We start from the raw sequence: 20,324 nt of genomic DNA on the forward strand, positions 1-20,324 counted from the left end.
GCATCATTACAGCCTCAAGAAGGGGGAAATCTAGGCTTTCTAGTAGGCTTTGCTGACCTGGATGGGAGTGGGTTCACAGCTTTTTCTGCAGTGTTTGGACAGGGTAAAGTGGTTATTATCTAAAGTTTTCTATCTTTTGAGGCTGTCCCCTTCCCAGTTCTTCTGCTAGAGAGAGTGGGCTTTTGTTGGGACTCTTTTTGTCTGCACTCATTGGTGTTTCCAGGTTGCTCCAAGTCTAGGAATATATGAGGTAAAAAGAAAACCCAGAGAATTCACCACTGTATTATTCCTAGCCAGTTGCTTTCCTTTCTTCACCTTTCAGAGTCTTCCTATGTTTATTTTGTATATAATGTCCAGGGCTTTCAGAGGTACTTAGAGGGAGGAATAGGGAAAAGTATGTCTATTCCATCTTTCTGGAAGCAGAAGTCTCATTCAGTTTACTTTTATTTGTTTTATTCTTACAGGTCAATCACTTTTCCTACCTGAGATCTCAGGGCCCAAGTGTCCTTAATCATACTTGTATAAATTCCTTTTCATGGGGGGAGAAATTTAAATCCCAATTATTGAAGAGCTCTGCACATTGGTGGGAAGGGTGGAAATAGTTCCCATACCCAAACTGCACACTGGGCCCTCTGTGAATTTATAGCTTTCTTTTGCTCACCTTTAAGGCCTGGGGCCAACCATAGAGGGACCAGGGATATTCAGATTATTTCATATTCACTAAGGGATCTTTACCTCTAGAGGAAAAAGAGAAGTTCCCATGACACTAGAGGAAGTTTCACCTAAGGGTTTATAGAAACCTATAAGTGGCACAGAGGAGCAGCTGGAGTGGGATTGGGTGGGGTGGGTCCCTTCCAGCTTGGCCTGGCCTCTAAAAGCAGAGCTTTTTGCCTTTGACTGTAGAGGGTGAAAACCATCCATGATACTTTCTTGGAGCCAAGCTTCTCTGCACTTCATCGTTCGCTAAGTCTACTTCCTTAAAAGTCTGTTATTTAGAGAAATATAACCTTGATGTGGAACAGCATGTGTTTTTAATTCAGCTAGACCTAGTTTGGGATCCTTGTTCCATCTTTTGCTAGCTGTGTGACCTTGAAGTTCAGTCATTCACTTAAAAATCATCCTGTAGTGACTGCTCTGGGCCAGCCACCATGCTGTGTTTTGGGAATAAAGTAATGAGTACCGTTCACTGCTCCCTTTTCTTCACTTTTTAGCCAATAGCAAGTCCAGTTGGTTTTACTTCAAAACTCTATCCAAAATTGGACTACTTTTCTCCATCAACCTTTTTCCCAGGCTTTTATAATAAGTTCCCTGATGCTGTTCTTCCCACTAATCCTTTGCCTCAATTCATTATCTACACAGTAGCCAGGGTGATCTTTCAAAAACATGCATCAGATTATTATTCGCATACTTAAGACCCTCCATTTATACTGAGAATTAAATCTGACACCTCCCTGTGGCCCACTAGGGCCTGTGTGGTCTGGTTTCTGCTTCCCCTCTGAGGTCATCTAGCATCCTTTCCCCCCTCATGGCTTTAGTCACACCTGACTTTTTTCTCTTCCTAAAAATATCAAACTTGTCCTACCTTGGGGTCATTACACCAGTTATCCTCTCTGCCTTGAATAATTTTTTTCATCAAAGTTTGAATGACTGGTGTCTTGCTTTCATTGAGGTTTTAGTTCAAACAGTCTCCTTCTCTTACTTCTCAAGTCACATTCTGTCAAAACACTGTGTGCCCCTCCCCCAACATCTTATTTAGCTCTTCTTACAATTTGAAATTATTTTGATTTGTCTACTAGACTGAGCTCCATGATTCCTGAGAGCAGGAATCATGCTGTTTCCTTCACTGCTGTTTGCCCAGTATCTAGAACAATTCCTGGCACTGAGCAATCAATATTTGTTGAGTCAAGTTGCTTTTCTTTTTTTAGTAGAGTGAATTATTTTATTATTTTATTTTTTATTTATTTATTTATTTTTGCAGTGCACAGGCCTCTCACTGTTGTGGCCTCTCCCGTTGCACAGCACAGGCTCCAGACACACAGGCTCAGCGGCCATGGCTCACGGGCCCAGCCGCTGTGTGGCATGTGGGATCTTCCCGGACCGGGGCACGAAGCCGCGTCCCCTGCATTGGCAGGCAGACTCTCAACCACTGCGCCACCAGGGAAACCCTATTTTATTTTACTTTACTTTATTTTATTTTATTTTACTGGAGTAAAATTGCTTTCTAATGTTGTGTTAGTTTCTGCTATACAATGAAGTGAATCAGCTATATGTATATCCTATATTCCCTCTCTCTTGGACCTGCCTCCCACCAACCCCCATCCCACCCATCTAGGTCATCACAGAGCACCAAGCTGAGCTCCTTGTGCTATACAGCAGGTTCCCACTAGCTATCTATTTTACACAATGTAGTGTATTTATGTCGAACCTAATCTCCCAATTCGTCCCACCCTCCCCTTCCCCACACCCTGTCCACATGTTGGTTCTCTACATCTACATCTGTATTCCTGCCCTACAAATAGGTTCATCTGTATATGTACCATTTTTCGAGATTCCACATATATGCGTTAATATACGATATTTGTTTTTCTCTTTCTGGCTTACTTCACTCTGCATGACAGACTGTAAGTCCATCCACATCTCTACAAATGACTCAATTTCATTCCTTTTTATGGCTGAGTAATATTCCTTTGTGTATATGTACCACATCTTCTTTACCCATTCATCTATCGTTGGACATTTAGGTTGTTTCCATGTCCTGGCTATTGTAAATAGTGCTGCAGTGAACACTGGGGTACATGTGGCCTTTTGAATTATGGTTTCTCAGGGTATATGCCCAGTAATGGGATTGATGGGTCATATGGTAGTTCTATTTTTAGTTTTTTTAAGGAACCTCCGTACTTTTCTCTATAGTGGCTGTATCAATTTACATTCCCACCAACAGTGTAAGAGGGTCCCCTTTTCTCTGCACCCTCTCCAGCATTTATTGTTTGTAGACTTTTTGATATGAGGTGATACCTCATCATAGCTTTGATTTGCATTTCTCTAATCATTAGTGATGTTGAGCATCTTTTCATGTGTTTGTTGGTCATCTGTATGTCTTCTTTGGAGAAATGTCTATTTAGGTCTTCTACCCATTTTTGGATTGGGTTGTTTCTTTTTTTGATGTTGAGCTGCATAAGCTGTATGTATATATTGGAGATTAATCCTTTGTCAGTTGCTTCATTTGCAAATATTTTCTCTCATTATGAGGGTTGTCTTTTCATCTTGTTTATGGTTACCTTTGCTGTGCAAAAGTTTATAAGTCTCATTAGGTCCCATTTGTTTATGTTTGTTTTTATTTTCATTACTGTAGGGAGTGGGTCAAAAAAGATTTTGCTGTGATTTATGTCAAAGAGTGTTCTGCCTATGTTTTCCTCTAAGAGTTTTATAGTGTCTGGTCTTGCATTTAGGTCTTTAATCCATTTTGAGTTTATTTTTTTATATGGTGTTAGGTAGTGTTCTATTTTCATTCTTTTACATGTAGCTGTCCAGTTTTCCCAGCACCACTTATTGAAGAGGCTGTCCTTTCTCCATTGTATGTTCTTGCCTCCTTTGTCATAAATTAGGTGACCATATGTATGTGGGTTTATCTCTGGGCTTTCTGTCCTGTTCCACTGACCTGTGTTTCTGTTTTTGTGCCACTACCATACTGTCTTGATTACTGTAGCTTTGTAGTATAGTTTGAAGATGGGGAGCCTGATTCCTCCAGCTCCATTTTTCTTTCTCAAGATTGCTTTGTCTATTCGGGGTCTTTTGTGTTTCCATACAAATTGTACAATTTTTTGTTCTAATTCTGTGAAGAATGCCATTGGTAGTTTGATAGGAATTGCATTGAATCTGTAGATTGCTTTGGGTAGTATAGTCATTTTCACAGTATTGATTTTTCCAATCCAAGAACATGGTATATTTCTTCATCTGTTTATTTCATCTTTGATTTCTTTCATCAGTGTTTTATAGTTTTCTGAGCACAAGTCTTTTGCCTCCTTAGGTAGGTTTATTCCTAGGTATTTTATTCTTCTCATTGCAGTAGTAAATGGGATTGTTTCCTTAATTTCTCTGTCTTATTTTTTTTTGTTAGTGTATAGGAATGCCAGAGATTTCTGTGCATTAATTTTGTATTCTGCAACTTACCAAATTCATTGATTAGTTCTAGGAGTTTTCTGGTGGCATCTTTAGGATTCTCTATGTATAGTATCATGTTATCTGCAAACAGTGACAGTTTTACTTCTTCTTTTCCAATTTGTATTCCTTTTATTTCTTTTTCTTCTCTGATTGCTATGGCTAGGACTTCCAAAACTATGTTGAATAAGAGTGGTGAGAGTGGACATTCTTGTCTTGTTCCTGATCTTAGTGGAAATGCTTTCAGTCTTTCACCATTGTGAATGATGTTTGCTGTGGGTTTGTCATATATGAGTTTTATTATGTTGAGGTAGGATCCCTCTATGCCCACTTTCTGGAGAGTTTTTATCATAAATGGGTGTTGAATTTTGTCAAAAGCTTTTTCTGCCTCTATTGAGATGATCATATGTTTTTTATTCCTTAATTTGTTAATATGGTGCATCACATTGATTGATTTGTGTATTTTGAAGAATCCTTGCCTCCCTAGGATAATTCCCACTTGATCATGGTGTATGATCCTTTTAATATGTTGTTGAATTCTATTTGCTAGTATTTTGTTGAGGATTTTTGCATCTATATTCATCAGTGATATTGGTCTGTTATTTTCTTTTTTTGTGATAAGTTGTTTGGTTTTGGTATCAGGGTGATGGTGGCCTTGTAGAATGAATTTGGGAGGGTTTTTCCTTCTGCAATTGTTTTGGTATAGTTTGAGAAGGATAGGTGTTAGCTCTTCTCCAAATGTTTGATAGAATTTGCCTGTGAAGCTGTCTGGTCCTGGACTATTGTTTGTTGGAAGAGTTTAATTACAGTTTCAATTTCATTACTTGTGATAAGTCTGTTTATATTTTCTAATTCTTCCTGGTTCTGTCTTGGAAAATTATACCTTTCCAAGAATTTGTCCAATTCTTTGTGGTTGTCCATTTTATTTGCATATAATTGTTTGTAGTAGTCTCTTATAATCCTTTGTATTTCTGTGGTGTCAGTTGTGATTTCTCCGTTTTCATTTCTAATTTTATTGATTTGTGTCCTCTCCCTTTTTTTCTTGCTGAGTCTGGCTAAAGGTTTATCAATTTTGTTTATCTTCTCAAAGAACCAACTTTTAGTTTTATTGATATTTGCTATTGTTTTTTTCATTTCTATCTCATTTATTTCTGCTCTGATCTTTATGATTTTTTTCCTTCTACTGACTTTGGGTTTTCTTTCTTCTTTCTCTAATTGCTTTATTTGTAAGGTTAGATTGTTTATTTGAGGTTTTTCTTGTTTCTTGAGGTGAGATTTCATTACTATAAACTTCCCTCTTAGAACTGCTTTTGCTGTGTCCATAGGCTTGAGGTCATTGTGTTTTTGTTGTCATTTATTTCTGTGTATTTTTTTTACTTCTTCTTTGATTTCTTCAATGATCTCTTAGTTATTTAGTAGCACACTGTTTAGCTGCCACGGATTTGTGTTTTTTACAGTTTTTTTTTTTCCTGTAATTGATTTCCAGTCTCATAGCATTGTAGTCAGAAAAGCTGCTTGATATGATTTCAACTTTTAAAAATTTACCGAAGCTTGATTTGTGACCCAAGATGTATCTAGCATGGAGAGTGTTCCGTGTGCGCTTGAGAAGAAAGTGTATTCTGCCACTTTCGGGTAGAATGTCCTATAAATGTCAATTAAATCCATCTGGTCTATTGTGTCCTTTAAATCTTCTATTCCTTATTTATTTTCTTTTTTCTTTTTTTTTTTTTGTGGTACGTGGGCCTGTCACTGTTGTGGCCTCTCCCATTGTGGAGCACAGCCTCCGGACACGCAGGCTTAGTGGCCATGGCTCACAAGCCTAGCTGCTCTGCGGCATGTGGGATCTTCCTGGACCGGGGCAGGAACCCGTGTCCCCTGCATCGGCAGGCAGACTCTCAACCACTGCGCCACCAGGGAAGCCCATCCTTATTTATTTTCTGTTTGGATGATCTGTCCATTAGTGTAAGTGGGGTGTTAAAGTCCTCTACTATTATTGTGTTACTGTTGATTTCCCCTTTTATGGTTGTTAGCATTTGCCTTATGTATTCAGGTGCTCCTATGTTGGGTGCAAAAATATTTATACTTGTTATGTCTTTTTCTTGGATTGATCCCTTGATCATTATGTAGTGTCCTTCCTTATCTCTTGTAACAATCTTTATTTCAAAGTCTATTTTATCTGATATGAGTATTGCTACTCCAGCTTTCTTTTGATTTCCATTTGCATGGAATATCTTTTTCCATCCCTTCACTTTCAGTCTGTATGTGTCTCTAGGTCTGAAGTGGGTTGCTTGTAGACAGCATATATATGGGTCTTGTTTTTTATCCGTTCAGCCAGTCTGTGTCTTTTTGTTGGGGCATTTAATCCATTTACATTCAAGGTTATTATGGATATGTATGTTCCTATTACCATTTTCTTAATTGTTTTGAGTTTGTTTTTGTGAGTCTTTTCTTCTCTTGTGTTTCTCACCTAGAGAAGTTCCTTTAGCATTTGTTGTAAAGCTGGTTTGGTGGTGCTGAATTCTCTTAGCTTTTGCTTTGTCTATAAAGATTTTGATTTCTCCATCGAATCTGAATGAGACCCTTGCTGGGTAGGGTAATATTGGTTGTAGCTTTTTCTCTTTTGTCACTTTAAGTATATCCTGTGACTCCTTCTGGCCTGCAGTTTCTGCTGAAAAGTCAGCTGATAAGCTTATGGGGATTACTTTATGTTATTTTTTGCTTTTCCCTTGTTGCTTTTAATATTTTTTCTTTGAATTTAATTTTTGTTATTTTGATTAATATGTGTCTTGGTGTGTTTCTCCTAGGGTTTATCCTGTATGGGGCTCTCTGTACTTCCTGGAGTTGGGTGACTCTTTCCTTTCCCATGTTAGGGAAGTTTTCCACTATAGTCTCTTCTAATGTTTTCTCAGACCCTTTCTTTTCCTCTTCCTCTTCTGGGACCCCTATAATTTGAATGTTGGCACGTTTAATGTTGTCCCAGAGGTCTCTGAGATTGCTTCAATTCTTTTCATTCTTTTTTCTCTATTCTGCTCCTAGGCAGTTATTTCCACCACTCTGTCCTCCAGCTCACTTACTTGTTCTTTTGCCTCAGTTATTCTGCTATTGATTCCTTCTAGTGTATTTTTCATTTTAGTTATTGTGTTGTTCATCTCGGTTTGTTCTTTAGTTCTTCTAGATCTTTGTTTAACATTTCTTGTATTTTCTCAATCTGTGCCTCTGTTCTATTTCTAAGATTCTGGATCATCTTTACTATCATTACTCTGAATTCTTTTTCAGGTAGGTTGCCTATTTCCTCTTCATTTATTTGGTCTTTTAGGTTTTCACCTTGCTCCTTCATCTGTGACATAGTTTTTGGTCATCTCATTTGTTTTTTGATGCGTGGGATTGTGTTCCTGTCATACTGGTTGTTTGGCCTGAGGCTTCCAGCAGTAGGGTTTGTAGGCTGCTGGGTAGAGCTGGGTCTTTGTGCTGAGATGAGGACCTCCAGGAGACCTCACTCCTATGAATATTCCCTGGGATCTGAGGTTCTCTGTTAGTCCAGTGGTTCGGACTCGGAGTTCCCACCACAGGAGCTCAGGCCTGACCTCCAGCTTGTGAACCAAGATCCTGCAAGCTGCGCGGGGCAGCAAAAAAAGGAAAAAAAGAAAACAGGAGCAGAAGAATAACAAAGGGTCAAAAATAAAATTAGAAAACTAACAGATATGTTAGAAAGAATAAAAAAGTAAAAATACAGGTGAAACAACAGCTGGAAGGTAAAACAGAAGTATAATAGTAAAAAAGAGGAGGGAAAAAAAAGCTGGAAAAGTCCCTGGCTGTGGGGGTGGGGCTTAGGCAGGGGTGGGGTTTAGGTGGTGGGTGTGGCCTATGCTTAGGACCCATAGGACTGGAAAATGCCCTGGTGGGGGGTGGGGGGGCTGGGGCGGTGCTTAGGCTCAGTGCAGCAGGAGGGGCCCAGGAGTGCCTCTGGCCTTGAATGGCAGAGGACAAGATCCAGGACCCCAGCAGGCTAGGCGTGTTCCCCCCCATCCTCTGATCCTGGAGGGCCCCTCCCTGTTGGCCTCTCTTCTCCTTCCCCTGCCTCCCTCCCTCCTATGCTCCTAGGACTCACGAGGCCAGAGGGGGCCCTGGAAGACAGAGGACCAGACCCGGAAACCCAACAGCCTTCCTGGGCCAAGTCAGTGGGGGAAACACCCATGGTGCTTCCCATCCTGGTCCTGGCACACCCCTTCCGCCCACCTCTCCTCTTCTTCCTCCCTACCCACCCCCGCTATGCCCCTAGGATGGACGTGGCCTGGAGGGGGCCTCGGAGGGCAGAGGACTGGCCCAGGCCCCAGCAGGTTTCCCGGGCCTGATTGGCCAGGTGAAATGCTAGGTACACCCCAACCCCCATCCTCTGAGCCCCCGAGGGTCCCTCCAGGTGTGGGAATCCCTCCCCTCTCTCAGCCACCCCTCAGGGGTGCCTGTCCTGCCCAGCCTCCACTTCTCCTCCCCCCTCCCTCCCTTCCACATCCTACCAGGTCGCTTGGGGGTTCTTCCTATCTCCTTGGGCATTGAGGTCCCCCACCAGAGTCTGGCAGGTGCCCTAGTTGTGGGGAGACATGAACTCTGCATCCTCCCCCACCACCATCTTGACTTCAGGAACCAAGTTGCTTAATTCTCTTGTGCCTCAGTTTCTCACTTGTCACACAGAATAATAATTGGCTAATAAAACAAGGTTGTGTTTAGAATTAAGTGACATAATACTTGTATGTGGAGTACTTAGTACAATGATTGGCTCACAGTAAGCTGAATAACAGTGTTTTATTGTTTCATATGATTGATTATATTACAATGTTCAATTCCATTCTGCCATAGTCCTTTGGTACCTGTTCTTGCATCTAATGATCCATCTGGAGTGTTATGAATATTCATCTGTGACAGATACTGACTGGTTTGATGCTGACAGTGAAATCCTAACTTAGTTCTCTCTTGGCTATTTTTTTCTGTACAGGTTCTGCAGCTGGGCTCAGACATCCTTCCCCAATACAAGCAAGAGGCACCAAAGACTCCCCCTCACATCATCTTACATTATTGTGTTTTCAAGACCACGTGGGACTGGATCATCTTGATCTTAACCTTCTACACAGCCATCCTGGTCCCTTATAATGTCTCCTTTAAAACCAGGCAGAACAACGTGGCCTGGCTGGTTGTGGATAGTATCGTGGATGTTATCTTTTTGGTGGACATTGTGCTGAATTTTCATACCACTTTTGTTGGACCAGCTGGGGAGGTGATTTCCGACCCCAAACTCATCCGCATGAACTATCTGAAGACGTGGTTTGTGATTGACCTTCTGTCCTGTTTGCCATATGATGTCATCAACGCTTTTGAGAACGTGGATGAGGTTAGTGCCTTTATGGGTGATCCAGGGAAGATTGGTTTTGCTGATCAGATTCCACCACTCCTGGAAGGGAGAGAGAGTCAGGTACATCCCTCAAATCTCAGACCTTGTTGTCATGTCTTTAAATTAATTGTGGGTGGTCAACAGAAGAGTAATTAAATGGGTGGGAACTAGCATGACTGATGTCTGGAACATAGGGAGCATGATACTTGATTGATATCATCACCTGGTGTTTTTGTCCTTTGGAGGTTTGGAGGCCCTGCATGTCAGTGGATGGATGTGGAGGAGACCAGAGGCTTCCTTCTTATTCCATGTGGAGTGCAAGCCACTGGTTTGGGTGGTGGGGCTGCAGAAGTATGCATGCATTGCCACTGCATTGATGAATCTTTCACTTGGTATACAATTGCTGTATGCCTACCTACTGATCACTCTCATTATGGGGACTTTTCTGTTATCTGCTGCTGACCTTTGGCTGTTTGAAAGCTAATTAACTCTTGGCAACAGGGATGCTACTCTCCTCCAAGTTTGCTTGCATTTTTTTTCTTTTTCTTTCTTTCTTTCTTTCTTTCTTTTTTTTTTTTTTGATTAATGTTGGGAAAGAATGAGTTGTTTCTTTGCTGAAATGAGTTTTGGAGGTGACCAATGGCATTCAATTGTCCATGCTCTCCATTGCCTAAATTTGATGAGGAAGTCAGTCTGTGGTTAAGCCTGGCTCTTGTGGCTAAGAAGAATACTGCTACTGGATTACCCTGCTGTGGGTTGTTAGTCCTACAGGCCATGGAAGGAATTAAAAGAAGATAAATGCTCTGTAAATGTGCTGGAATCAAGACATGCTTAAGCAGTCACTGAATGGGTTCCTAGGACATATTGCAGCAGGAAGGGGCCACTGGGCTGGTTAAAGTGATTTTCTTCTTTGAAAAAGCAAGGATGTAATGTCATGGCAAAGGAAAATGTCAGGTTCTTAATCTAGTTTAAGTGTTCTATGGAAATTGTTCTTCCTTTTTCCTACTCTTCAGTTGACACTTTAGATGGCAGTACACCTGGTAAGTCTTCAACCTCAGATAACAGTGGCCCTCATTGCCTCAGATTACAGAGGGTCCCAGAGGTCTCCGTCCAGCTGGACTGCTAACTGGGTGGGTCATCAGGAAGCCATTGGGAGGCTGAGTTGAGGCAAGATACACTCTCAGGGCTAAATGGCTAGTGGGACTCAGCCTTGAGATAGTTGGAGGGAACAGCCAGCTTCCTGCCAGGATAACAAGACCTGCCAGTGACTAGATGTCTTGCTGGTGGCATAATGATGCCTCTCTGCCTTCAGATCAGTACCAGTGGTGGGCAAGGACTCCAGCCCCTTCCTCTGTGAGGATCCAACTACCTACTACTTTTCTCTCCAGTGAAGAGGAGCTGATGTTCAGGTGCTCCAGACTCAGAACAACCCCTGCTTTCATCTGTGTGGTGTGTTTTAATAGACTTTAAAATCCCGAGTAATAATTCTCTGAGTGGCTTGTGTGGATTTTTTAGGGAGATTAAATGAGTCGAGACTGATCACTTACAAGAGAAAAATCGTCCCTAAAGTGAATGTTGGGATTCTTAAATGTGAATTTTAGTACATGTTGGGAATGATATTTTTCACTGTGAGCACATTTCTAGAAATTTTTATGTTAGTTAGTGAGGAAAATATGATCATTTTGGCTTAGATAATTCAACTGATGATTTCAACCTAAAAGAGCTTCTTATACACATATGGGAAATGAAATTTAACTTTAAAAAAACTGATTGAGTTTTTAAAATAAACCATTTGCTATTTATAGCAATGGCATTAAAATTTTGCAGATAAATAGAACAGTTCTTCAGCTTCCACAGTTTCTTATTAAACACTGGCAGAGCTGTAAACACATATGTGAATGTGTCAAGACTACCTTGTAGGTTAGCAGAGCAGAGAGCTTCTTCTCAGGCTCTGTGTATGTTGGGCTGGAATTCCTTTGCCATTAACTGTGAATACCCTGACATGGTTTCTGATTTCCAGATTCATGAAATAGATTGTAGGTAGGAAAATCATAATTTCTCTGTAGCTTTCTAGTTGGCAAAGGGTTTATCATCAAAGCTCTTACTACCATTTCTTGATGATAAATAATAATATGAATATTAAGGGATTCTAGCTATGATTTGCTTCTGTAAAGTCTTGTTTTTATATTTAGTAGCTCCTTTTAAAGCTTTGGCTCACACCTGAAGTAATGCCTTTCCATGACAACTGCGGTGGAGTTGGGGAAACACGGGGAAACTGAAGATTTGGCTGCTGGTCCTCTTGTTCTCACCTCTTAAGACAGCTGGGAACCTTGTGCATGTCATTTAGCCTTTCCGGGTTACAGTTTTCCTAGCTACATCTTAGGGATGATACTACCTTACCTGCCTGAAGGCGTGGCATTTGGGTGGTGGATTTTGAGTTCCCTGCCAGCTGCAAAATCTGGTGAGTTCTAAAATCTCTTTTGTGTTAGTCTCACCTCCAGACTGACTATAAAAATGAGAGGCCCAGCCTCCTGACCTCCTACCTTTTGTGGGAGTTGGAGGAAAGTGGGGGAGGATGGAGACATTTAGCAGGTTATGATGAGTAGACCTATTGGAGATCGGAGCCCAGTTGAACTATCATGTAGTTTAACCCTCTTAACTCACAAATAACCCAGGGGATATGACTCACTCAAGATGGTGTAGCAAATCATATGGTCACAGTAATGAGTCACCTTCTGACTCTTCTCTGTTCTAATAGTGACAGATTTGATAAAAGAGGGACAAAACACTGAAGGATACTGTTGAGTCAAAACTGACCAAGAAGCTCCTGATGTGTGTGGCTCACCTATTAGCTTGGTTGTCGTGATTGGGAGGTTGGGTATTAGGTACGGGGAGGTGGGCAGCTGCATTCTCCCCAAGGCAGCTGGGTTGGTGATGAGATGGGCAGGTTAAGATACTCACCAAGGGACAGACCCAGCACCATTTTCCAGGTACAGGCCTTTTTGTTAAAAGGCACCATTAAATCAGTGGGCATGAAGGGCTGGTGGGGCTACGAGGAGGTTGGGGAGACTGTGAAGGGCACCTATCTGTTGTCTACATCCACCATGTGCTGTCTTCTTATCCACACTCTGCTGTGAGGTTGCTCATCTAATATTGCAGCTCCCTTGGCTCTAGGCCCTTCCTCTAAGAGAGTGTGGGGAGAAATAGGAAATTATTGACTCATTTCTCATAAAAATTACATGGAGCTGCCCTCTCTCTGGTGTCTTCCTAATTATGCCAATGGAATTGTGTCACAGTGGAGACCACCAGGGAAGAGGGGAATGAGCAGCGGGGGCTTGGCCATCTGTGTGTGTGGGGGTTTAGGGTGTGGGCATGGGTGTTGGGGTGGAGGCTCTTAGAGTGAAAGGATTGGACCCTCCCAATCCTCGGGTCAAGAAATTAGGTTAGATTGCGAAAGCCAACAATTGTGAATTCAGCCTTGTGAATGTAGCCCATCTCCATGATTTAAGCCACACAGATGATCCTGTTTGGCCAGCTTAGTTCACTTATGTAGATGGCCTACATTTTCGTCATTCTCCAGTCTGTTGGTAATCATCTGTTTTGGAGGCAGTTCGTGAAAATGTTTGCATATTAGTTAAGCTGGTGAGAGGACAAAAGATCTGAAACTGGAGTGAACGAAAGCTAGGAAGGGGTGAGCCGAAGCAAAAGTCAAATGAGTCTCTTTCAAGCACTTAGCGGATTATTGGCCTGGTATGCTTCATGCATTAAGTATGGAATTATTAGTCACAAAACATATTCCCTCTCCTAAGGAGACCTTATTGTTTATGGCCATTGGAGTATGGAAGTGCAAAGAGGAGAATGGAGCCATCTGTGCCACCTCCCGGGTCACAATTCGGGTGCCTTGGGGCCAAGAGCTTCCTTCTTTCCCTGACTCTGTAACCTCAGACAGCAACACCACTGGCTAGTGGTGGTCACAGCTGACACTTGTCAAGAGCACACAGAAGATGCTCAGCCAGAGCAGAACAGGACTAGATGTGCTGATGGAAAGATCAGCAGCTTCCCTTTATCTAGTGCATCTAACTTTCCAAAATACTTTCACACAGATTATCTTTTTTATTATTGAAATGTGGTTGATGTACAATATCATGTTAGTTTCAGGTATATTCCATAGTGACTTGACATTTGCAAACATTACAGAACGTTCACCATGCTAAGTCTAGTAACCATCTGTCCCCATACAAAGTTATTAAAATATTATTGACCATATTCTTTGTTGCACAGATTATCTCTGTTTTAGATCTGTGGTGGTAAAAAAAAACCCCACTGAACTGGGAGGAAGGCGGTTTGTCAGCTAGGTGTGACCGCCACCCAGCTGTGCAAACTTACGGAAGTCATTTCATCTCCTTGGACTTTGCTTACCTCACCTGTAGGATGGTCCATTTCAGGTGTAACCTTCAGTGGCTCTAGGGCAAGTATTATCCCTGCTTTGCAGATTAGGGGAAAGGACCAGGTTGTCCAGGGAGTTGAAACTGGACTCTGGTCTCCTGACTGCTAGATCTGTGCTTTACCCTGCCAGTCATGCTGCCTCATCAGAAACTTGGAGACAGAGTGAGCCAAGCTGTGTGTTTCATTCCTCAAGTCCCTCTCTCTGAATCCTTCCCTGGCCTGGCCCCTTCCACACAGCGCCTCCCCCTCACCGCCGACCTCCGCAGCTGAGGGGTGAGAGGTTTGGGCGGTCAACCTGGGTGACCCTAAGCTGAGGTCGCTGGTGCATGTGTGTAGGGCCGGACAGTGATCATGGGGTCGGAAGTGACTCCACGAGCTGGTTGCCCACCCTGCTTCTCTTTCCTTGGCAGATGGGCACACCTCTGGGTTCTTCTAGGATCACTATTACCTATGATTTCCTCATCACTGATGCTGAAAGCAAATTGGACCCATGTACCTTGCTCATCCTATTGATTTGTAGTTTTCAGTCCTTACCTGTGGTTTCTATTTAGGTAGATGGATACCGTTTGAGTTCTCACACAGGTGACACCTCTGCTGTCCAGCTGAAAGTCATGAGATGACCAGGACTTTTCTTTCCTGGATTTCCAGCAATACAGGCAGTCCCCGTGTCTTGTCATAGCAGTTATTTTTATTAATAGACTATTTTTCAGAGCAGTTTTAGGTTTATAGAGAATAGAGTAGAAAGACCACCTTTGCCACCCGCAGTTTCCCTATTATCAACATCTTGCGGGAGGGCCGTATGCTTATTATGGCAATATTGTTGCATTATTATCAGCTAAAGTCTATAGTTTCCATTAGGGGTCACTCTTTGCAGTATACATTCTATGGGTTTTTGACAAATGGATAATGACATGTGTCTACCGTTACGTATCACACAGAGTAGTTTCACCACCCTAAAGATCCTCTGTGCTCCACCTATTCATCCCTCCCTCCCCGCTAACTCTTGGCAACTACTGATCTATTTACTGTCTCCATCATTTTGCCTTTTCCAGAATGTCATAATGTTGGACTCATATAGTATGTAACCTTTTCAGATTGGCTTCTTTCACTTAGAAACAAGTACTTAAGGTTCTTCTGTATATTTTGGGGGCTATCAGATAGCATATTTCTTTTTATTTTTGAATAATATTCCATTGTATGTATGTACCATAGTGTGTTTATTGGTTCGTAATAGAAAGTAAAAAACCCCATTGCTGATAGCATTGGGTATTTAAGCTTGATCAGCACAGGTCTGGTCCTGGGATTTCCTCCTTCCGTGATCCCTTGGACTTGGAGAGTGGGGAGGAGCTGAGACACTGGCATGCCGACCAGCCCATCTCAGCAGCCTGTGGTATCTCCTGGGTAAAAACCGAAAACGTTTAACTCAAGTTATTATGTCTAGTAATACAACAGACAGAAAAGCGAAATTGTATTATAGTATCCTCACATTTCATACTGTTTTCCTTGGCATTTCTATCTTTTCTGTTTGTGCTGAGTATTTCTACCATACATTTATTTTGGCAAAAAGAGAACAAAACCAGACTCCCTGTATTTTTTCATCTAAGTGTCTCATTCGTGGGAGGAAGTGTTGTTCTTGGGTGTGTTTCTCTTCTGATGATTGGGACTTGTCAGCAGTGCCCGGTGGCTGAGGTCTGACTTCAGTGATGTTAGCAGTGTCACTACTGTCCCCATGCTGGCAATATTGTCATCTCTCCCCTCTCACCTGTGAGGGCAAGCCGGCATAGAAGTTTTCCTCTTGGTTTAATTTTAAAAAATCCGTCTTCTTCCTGACTTGAGCTTACAGGAGCTGTGAGCTCAACGATTGTGTCAAGGATTGTGGAGGTTCCATGCCTCTTGTTCAAGCAGAGGCTTCAAACAGAAGAGCAGGCTGTAGGCACTGTACCCTACACAGTCACCGGAATCAAGATCACCCTAGGTGTGTGTGGGGGGACCAGGGAAGTGGCTGGGGGGCATTTTTTTTTTTTTTTTTTTTTTTTTGCGGTACGTGGGCCTCTCACTGTTGTGGCCTCTCCCGTTGCAGAGCACAGGCTCCAGATGCACAGGCTCAGCGGCCGTGGCTCACGGGCCCAGCCGCTCCACGGCATGTGGGATCTTCCCGGACCGGGGCACAAACCTGTGTCCCCTGTATCGGCAAGCAGACTCTCAACCACTGCGCCACGAGGGAAGCCCTGGGGGGCATTTTTAATAGGAGGAAGTTGATCCTGGGTGGCTTCCTGGAAACAGTGATTTACTATGAGACTGTGATTCCAGAATTTAAAAAAAAATGTAAAACCTTAATGATGCTCCAAAAGCATTGCACTTTGGAGCAAAATAGACTCAGCTGATGTGCCTGATTCCCCTCTGCTCTCACATTGTCTGTTTTCTCCCAGGCTCCTTTTTGGCCAACCCAAGTTCTACTCTTAATTCTCCACCAACTTTTCTTGGAATCTTGTTTAGGGTGTTCCTTTTTTAAAGAAAACTTATTGACTTAGGTGGTAGGGGATCGAGATGCAACTCTTCAATTTTCTCCCAGTCTAGTGGGGACCACTGATGATAAACACCAATAGAGGATGTGAGAGGAGTCAGCTTAGGGTGTTATGTCTTACTATTGAGGAGCATTTAGCCTATCGAGAGAATCTAGGAAGGCTTCCTGGGAGGAGATGACTGGGGTTAGTCTGGTAAGGAGTAAGGAGGGAAGTCTTGTAAGAGGAGAGATCGTGTGCAGAGGGAAGCGCTCTTGGGGACTAGCAAGGCATTCATTACATCCAAAGCAGAGAGTCAGCATTGGGGGACAGCAGAAAGTTGAGAGTAGGAGGCAAGATCCAGTGATATAGAATCCCAGGGTCTTGCCAAGGAGTTTACATTTTGTCATGTGGGCAAAAAGAAACCATCGAGGGTTTTCATTAGATGATCTTATGATTGATTTTGATTTTTGGAAGTGCACCCAGACAACGGTGGTATGAATGAGAGGGAAATGACGAGTGTCTCCACTTCCCCTCCTCTTGTTCTGTTGATCCTCCTGCAATCAGGCTGATACCTCCACTACGGCACTGAGCCTTGGTCATAAATCAAGTGATTGTGCATGTTTAGGGTTATTTTTGGACCCTATGATGTTCCACTGGTTTATTTGTCTATTCTTTTTTTTTTTTTTTTTTTGCGGTACGCTGGCCTCTTACTGCTGTGGCCTCTCCCATTGCATAGCACAGGCTTCAGGCGCGCAGGCTCAGTGGCCATGGCTCACAGGCCCAGCCACTCCACAGCATGTGGGATCTTCCCGGACCGGGGCACGAACCCGTGTCCCCTGCATCAGCAGGCAGACTCTCAACCACTGCGCCACCAGGGGAGCCCTATTTGTCTATTCTTAACATCAGTACTACACTGTGTTAATTGGCATAGCATAATAGTAAATATTAATCAGTTACTGCCTTTGTTCTTTTTCTTCAAGACTGCTATGTCTATTCTAGGATCTTGGTACATACATTAAAACTTAGAGTCAATTTCCACCCAAACCAAAAAATAAAAATAAAAAGAAGTAAAAGGCCTGTACAGATTTTGAGTGGGATTATATTGAATCTAAAAACCAATTTGGAGAGAATGAAAATCTTAATATTGAGTTTTCCAGTTCATGACCATTGACCAGCCATATGTTTAGGTCTTCTTTAATTTCTCTTAGCAATATCTTGAAGTTTTCAGTGTCAAGGTCTTACACACTTTTTTTTTTTATTGTTGTTGTTAGTTATTCCTAGATACCTGATGTTTTTGGTGCTTTGTCAGTGGGATTTAAAAACTTTTTGTTTTTAATTGTTTATTGTCAGTATAAACCATTTTATTTACCAACTTTGCAGCAAAGTTGCCAAATTTGCTTATTAATGTGAATATTTTGTAGGTTCTTTTGGATTTTTATATACACAATTATGTCTTTGTGAATAAAAACTATTTTATTTATTTATTTTCCAAAATCTATACCTTTTATTTCTTTTTCTTGAATTAGTGCTGGCTAGGATCTCCAATGAAATGAATGGAAGTGGAGATAATAGACATCCTTGTCTTCAGGAGAATATGTTCAGTATTTCACCATTAAGTATTTTGTTGACTAATTGTTTTTACTTAGCAAATACTCCTTATTAGGTTAAGAAAGGTCTCGTATATTCCTAGTTTTATGAGAATTTTTATCATTAACAGGTTTTAAATTTTACCAAATACCTTTTATGCATTTATTGAAATGGTATGTTTTTTTCTCCTTACTTTTGTTCATGTGGTGAGTTATGTTGATTGACTTTTGAATGTTGTATTAGCCATGCATTCCTGGAATAACTCCTACTTGGTCATGAGAGATTGTCTTCTTTTATATAATTGTATATGATTTTCTAATATTTAGCAATTTTATATCTATATTCATGAGAGATATTGGCCTTTCATTTTTTTTCTTTGTGATGTCCTTGTCAGGGATGATACACAGGGGCGTGTACCCTCTTCCACTATCTCTGAAAGAATTTTTGTAACATTGGTAGTATTTATTCCTTAAATAATTTATCAGTGAAGCTGTGGGGCTCTGAAATTTTCTTTGTGGGAAGATTTTAAATTATGATTTCAATTTCTTTAGCAGATATAGGACTATTCAGATGTTCCTTTTTTTTTCTTTTCTTGTGCTGGTTTTGCATTGTTGAAGACTTAACCATTTTATCTAGTGTGCCAATTTTTTTGGCAAGAAGTTATATATAATATACAATTATTCTTTTTTAAATGTTTGTTGGATCTACAGTGATTTTCTCCATTTATTCTTCATTGGTCATTTGAATCTTATCTCATTTGGTCAGTTCATTTTGGTCAGTTGTGGTAGTGTTTTGTCAATTTTATTAATCTTTTAAAAGAACCAACTTAACTAATTGTCTGTTTTCTGTTTCATTGATTTTTGTTCTCATTCTTATTTTCCTTTTTTGTACATTTTGTTTGGATTTAGTTTATTTTTCCTCCTAGCTTACTGGGATGAAATCTTTGCTCATTCAAGCAAAGATTTAATATATGAATTTAAAGCTATTTTATCCTCTAAAGACTTTTTAAAGGCATCCCAGAAATTTTAATGTTATAATCCTATTATTTAAGTTCAATATACTTTCTTATTTCCACTGTGATTTCTTTTATTTAAAAGTGTGTTGCCTAATTTCTAAATATTTGATAATTTTCTAGTTATCATTTTATTATTGACTTCTAGATTAATTCCTTAGTGGTAAGAAAATATATGATTTTAATTCTTTGAATTTTGTTAAGACTTTCTTTATGGCTCAGTATCTGGTCTATTTTGGTAAATATTTTATATGAATTTATAAAAATGTGTATATGTATACAACTGTTGAGTGTTGTATTCTTTATATGCTAATTAGGTCAAGTAGATAACTAGTTTTAAAAATTGTCTATATTATTACTAACTTTTCTCTGCTTGTTCTGTCACTTACGGAGAGAGGTTTGTAAAATCTTCAACTGTGATTGTGAAATTGTTTATTTCTCCTCTCAGTTCTATTGATTTTTGCTTCATATATTTTTAGAGCTATGCTGCTATATGCATACATATGTAGGATTGTTGTGTCTTCCTGTGAATGGGTCCTCTTGTTATTATGAAATATTCCCATTTTTATTTAATAATGCATTATATGCATTATGCATTTTTATTATAATGCATTTTAAAATGCATTATAATGCATTTATGTTTGATATTAATATAGACATCAACTTTTTTTTAGGTAGTATTTACATTGCATGCCTTTTTCCATCCCTTTCCTTTAAGTTTCTTGTGTCCTTATTCTTAAAGAATCTTTTTTGTAAATAAATAGCAAAGGATTGGGTCTTTTTATTTTTTGAAAATCTGGTCCATCAATATTTGCTTTATATTGATAGTTGGAATATTTAGTCTGCTTATTTTTTATCATAAGTGTTGCTATCATTGGGTTTTAGCTTACCATCTTGCTATTTGTTTTCTATTTCTCATACCTGTTTTTAGGTTCCTTTATTCCTCCTTTTCTACCTTCTTTGGATTAACCAAGTATTTGTTTATTATTCCATTTGATTTTCTTTCAGTATTTTTTAAAGACTTTTTTTTAAATGTGCATGTACAATTCTTTTATATATATATATTAATTAATTAATTAATTATATTTTGGCTGTGTTGGGTCTTCGTTGCTGCATGCAGGCTTTCTCTAGTTGCAGCGAGTGGGGGCTACTCTTCATTGCAATGTGCAGGCTTCTTATTGCGGTGGCCTCTCCTGTGGAGCACAAACTCTAGGTGTGTGAGCTTCAGTAGTTT

General features: G+C 40.6%; 1 protein-coding gene across 2 annotated transcripts in view; it reads left to right on the top strand.

The window, feature by feature from the left end:
- The window catches only part of KCNH1 (potassium voltage-gated channel subfamily H member 1), a gene marked incomplete at its 5' end in the record, with an annotated part of 415,199 nt that overhangs the window by 89,035 nt on the left and 305,840 nt on the right, over positions 1-20,324 (top strand). Inside the window, one exon of one of the 2 annotated variants that reach the window (XM_082612883.1) lies at positions 9,149-9,622. In XM_082612883.1, coding sequence (XP_082469009.1) covers positions 9,149-9,622 — 474 coding nt within the window. The remainder of the gene's footprint in view (positions 1-9,148; positions 9,623-20,324) is intronic. The other variant, XM_082612884.1, reaches the window with a different exon arrangement.

This window comes from Mesoplodon mirus (genome assembly GCF_964341445.2).
Source record: "Mesoplodon mirus genome assembly, chromosome: 3".
NCBI lineage: Eukaryota > Metazoa > Chordata > Mammalia > Artiodactyla > Ziphiidae > Mesoplodon > Mesoplodon mirus.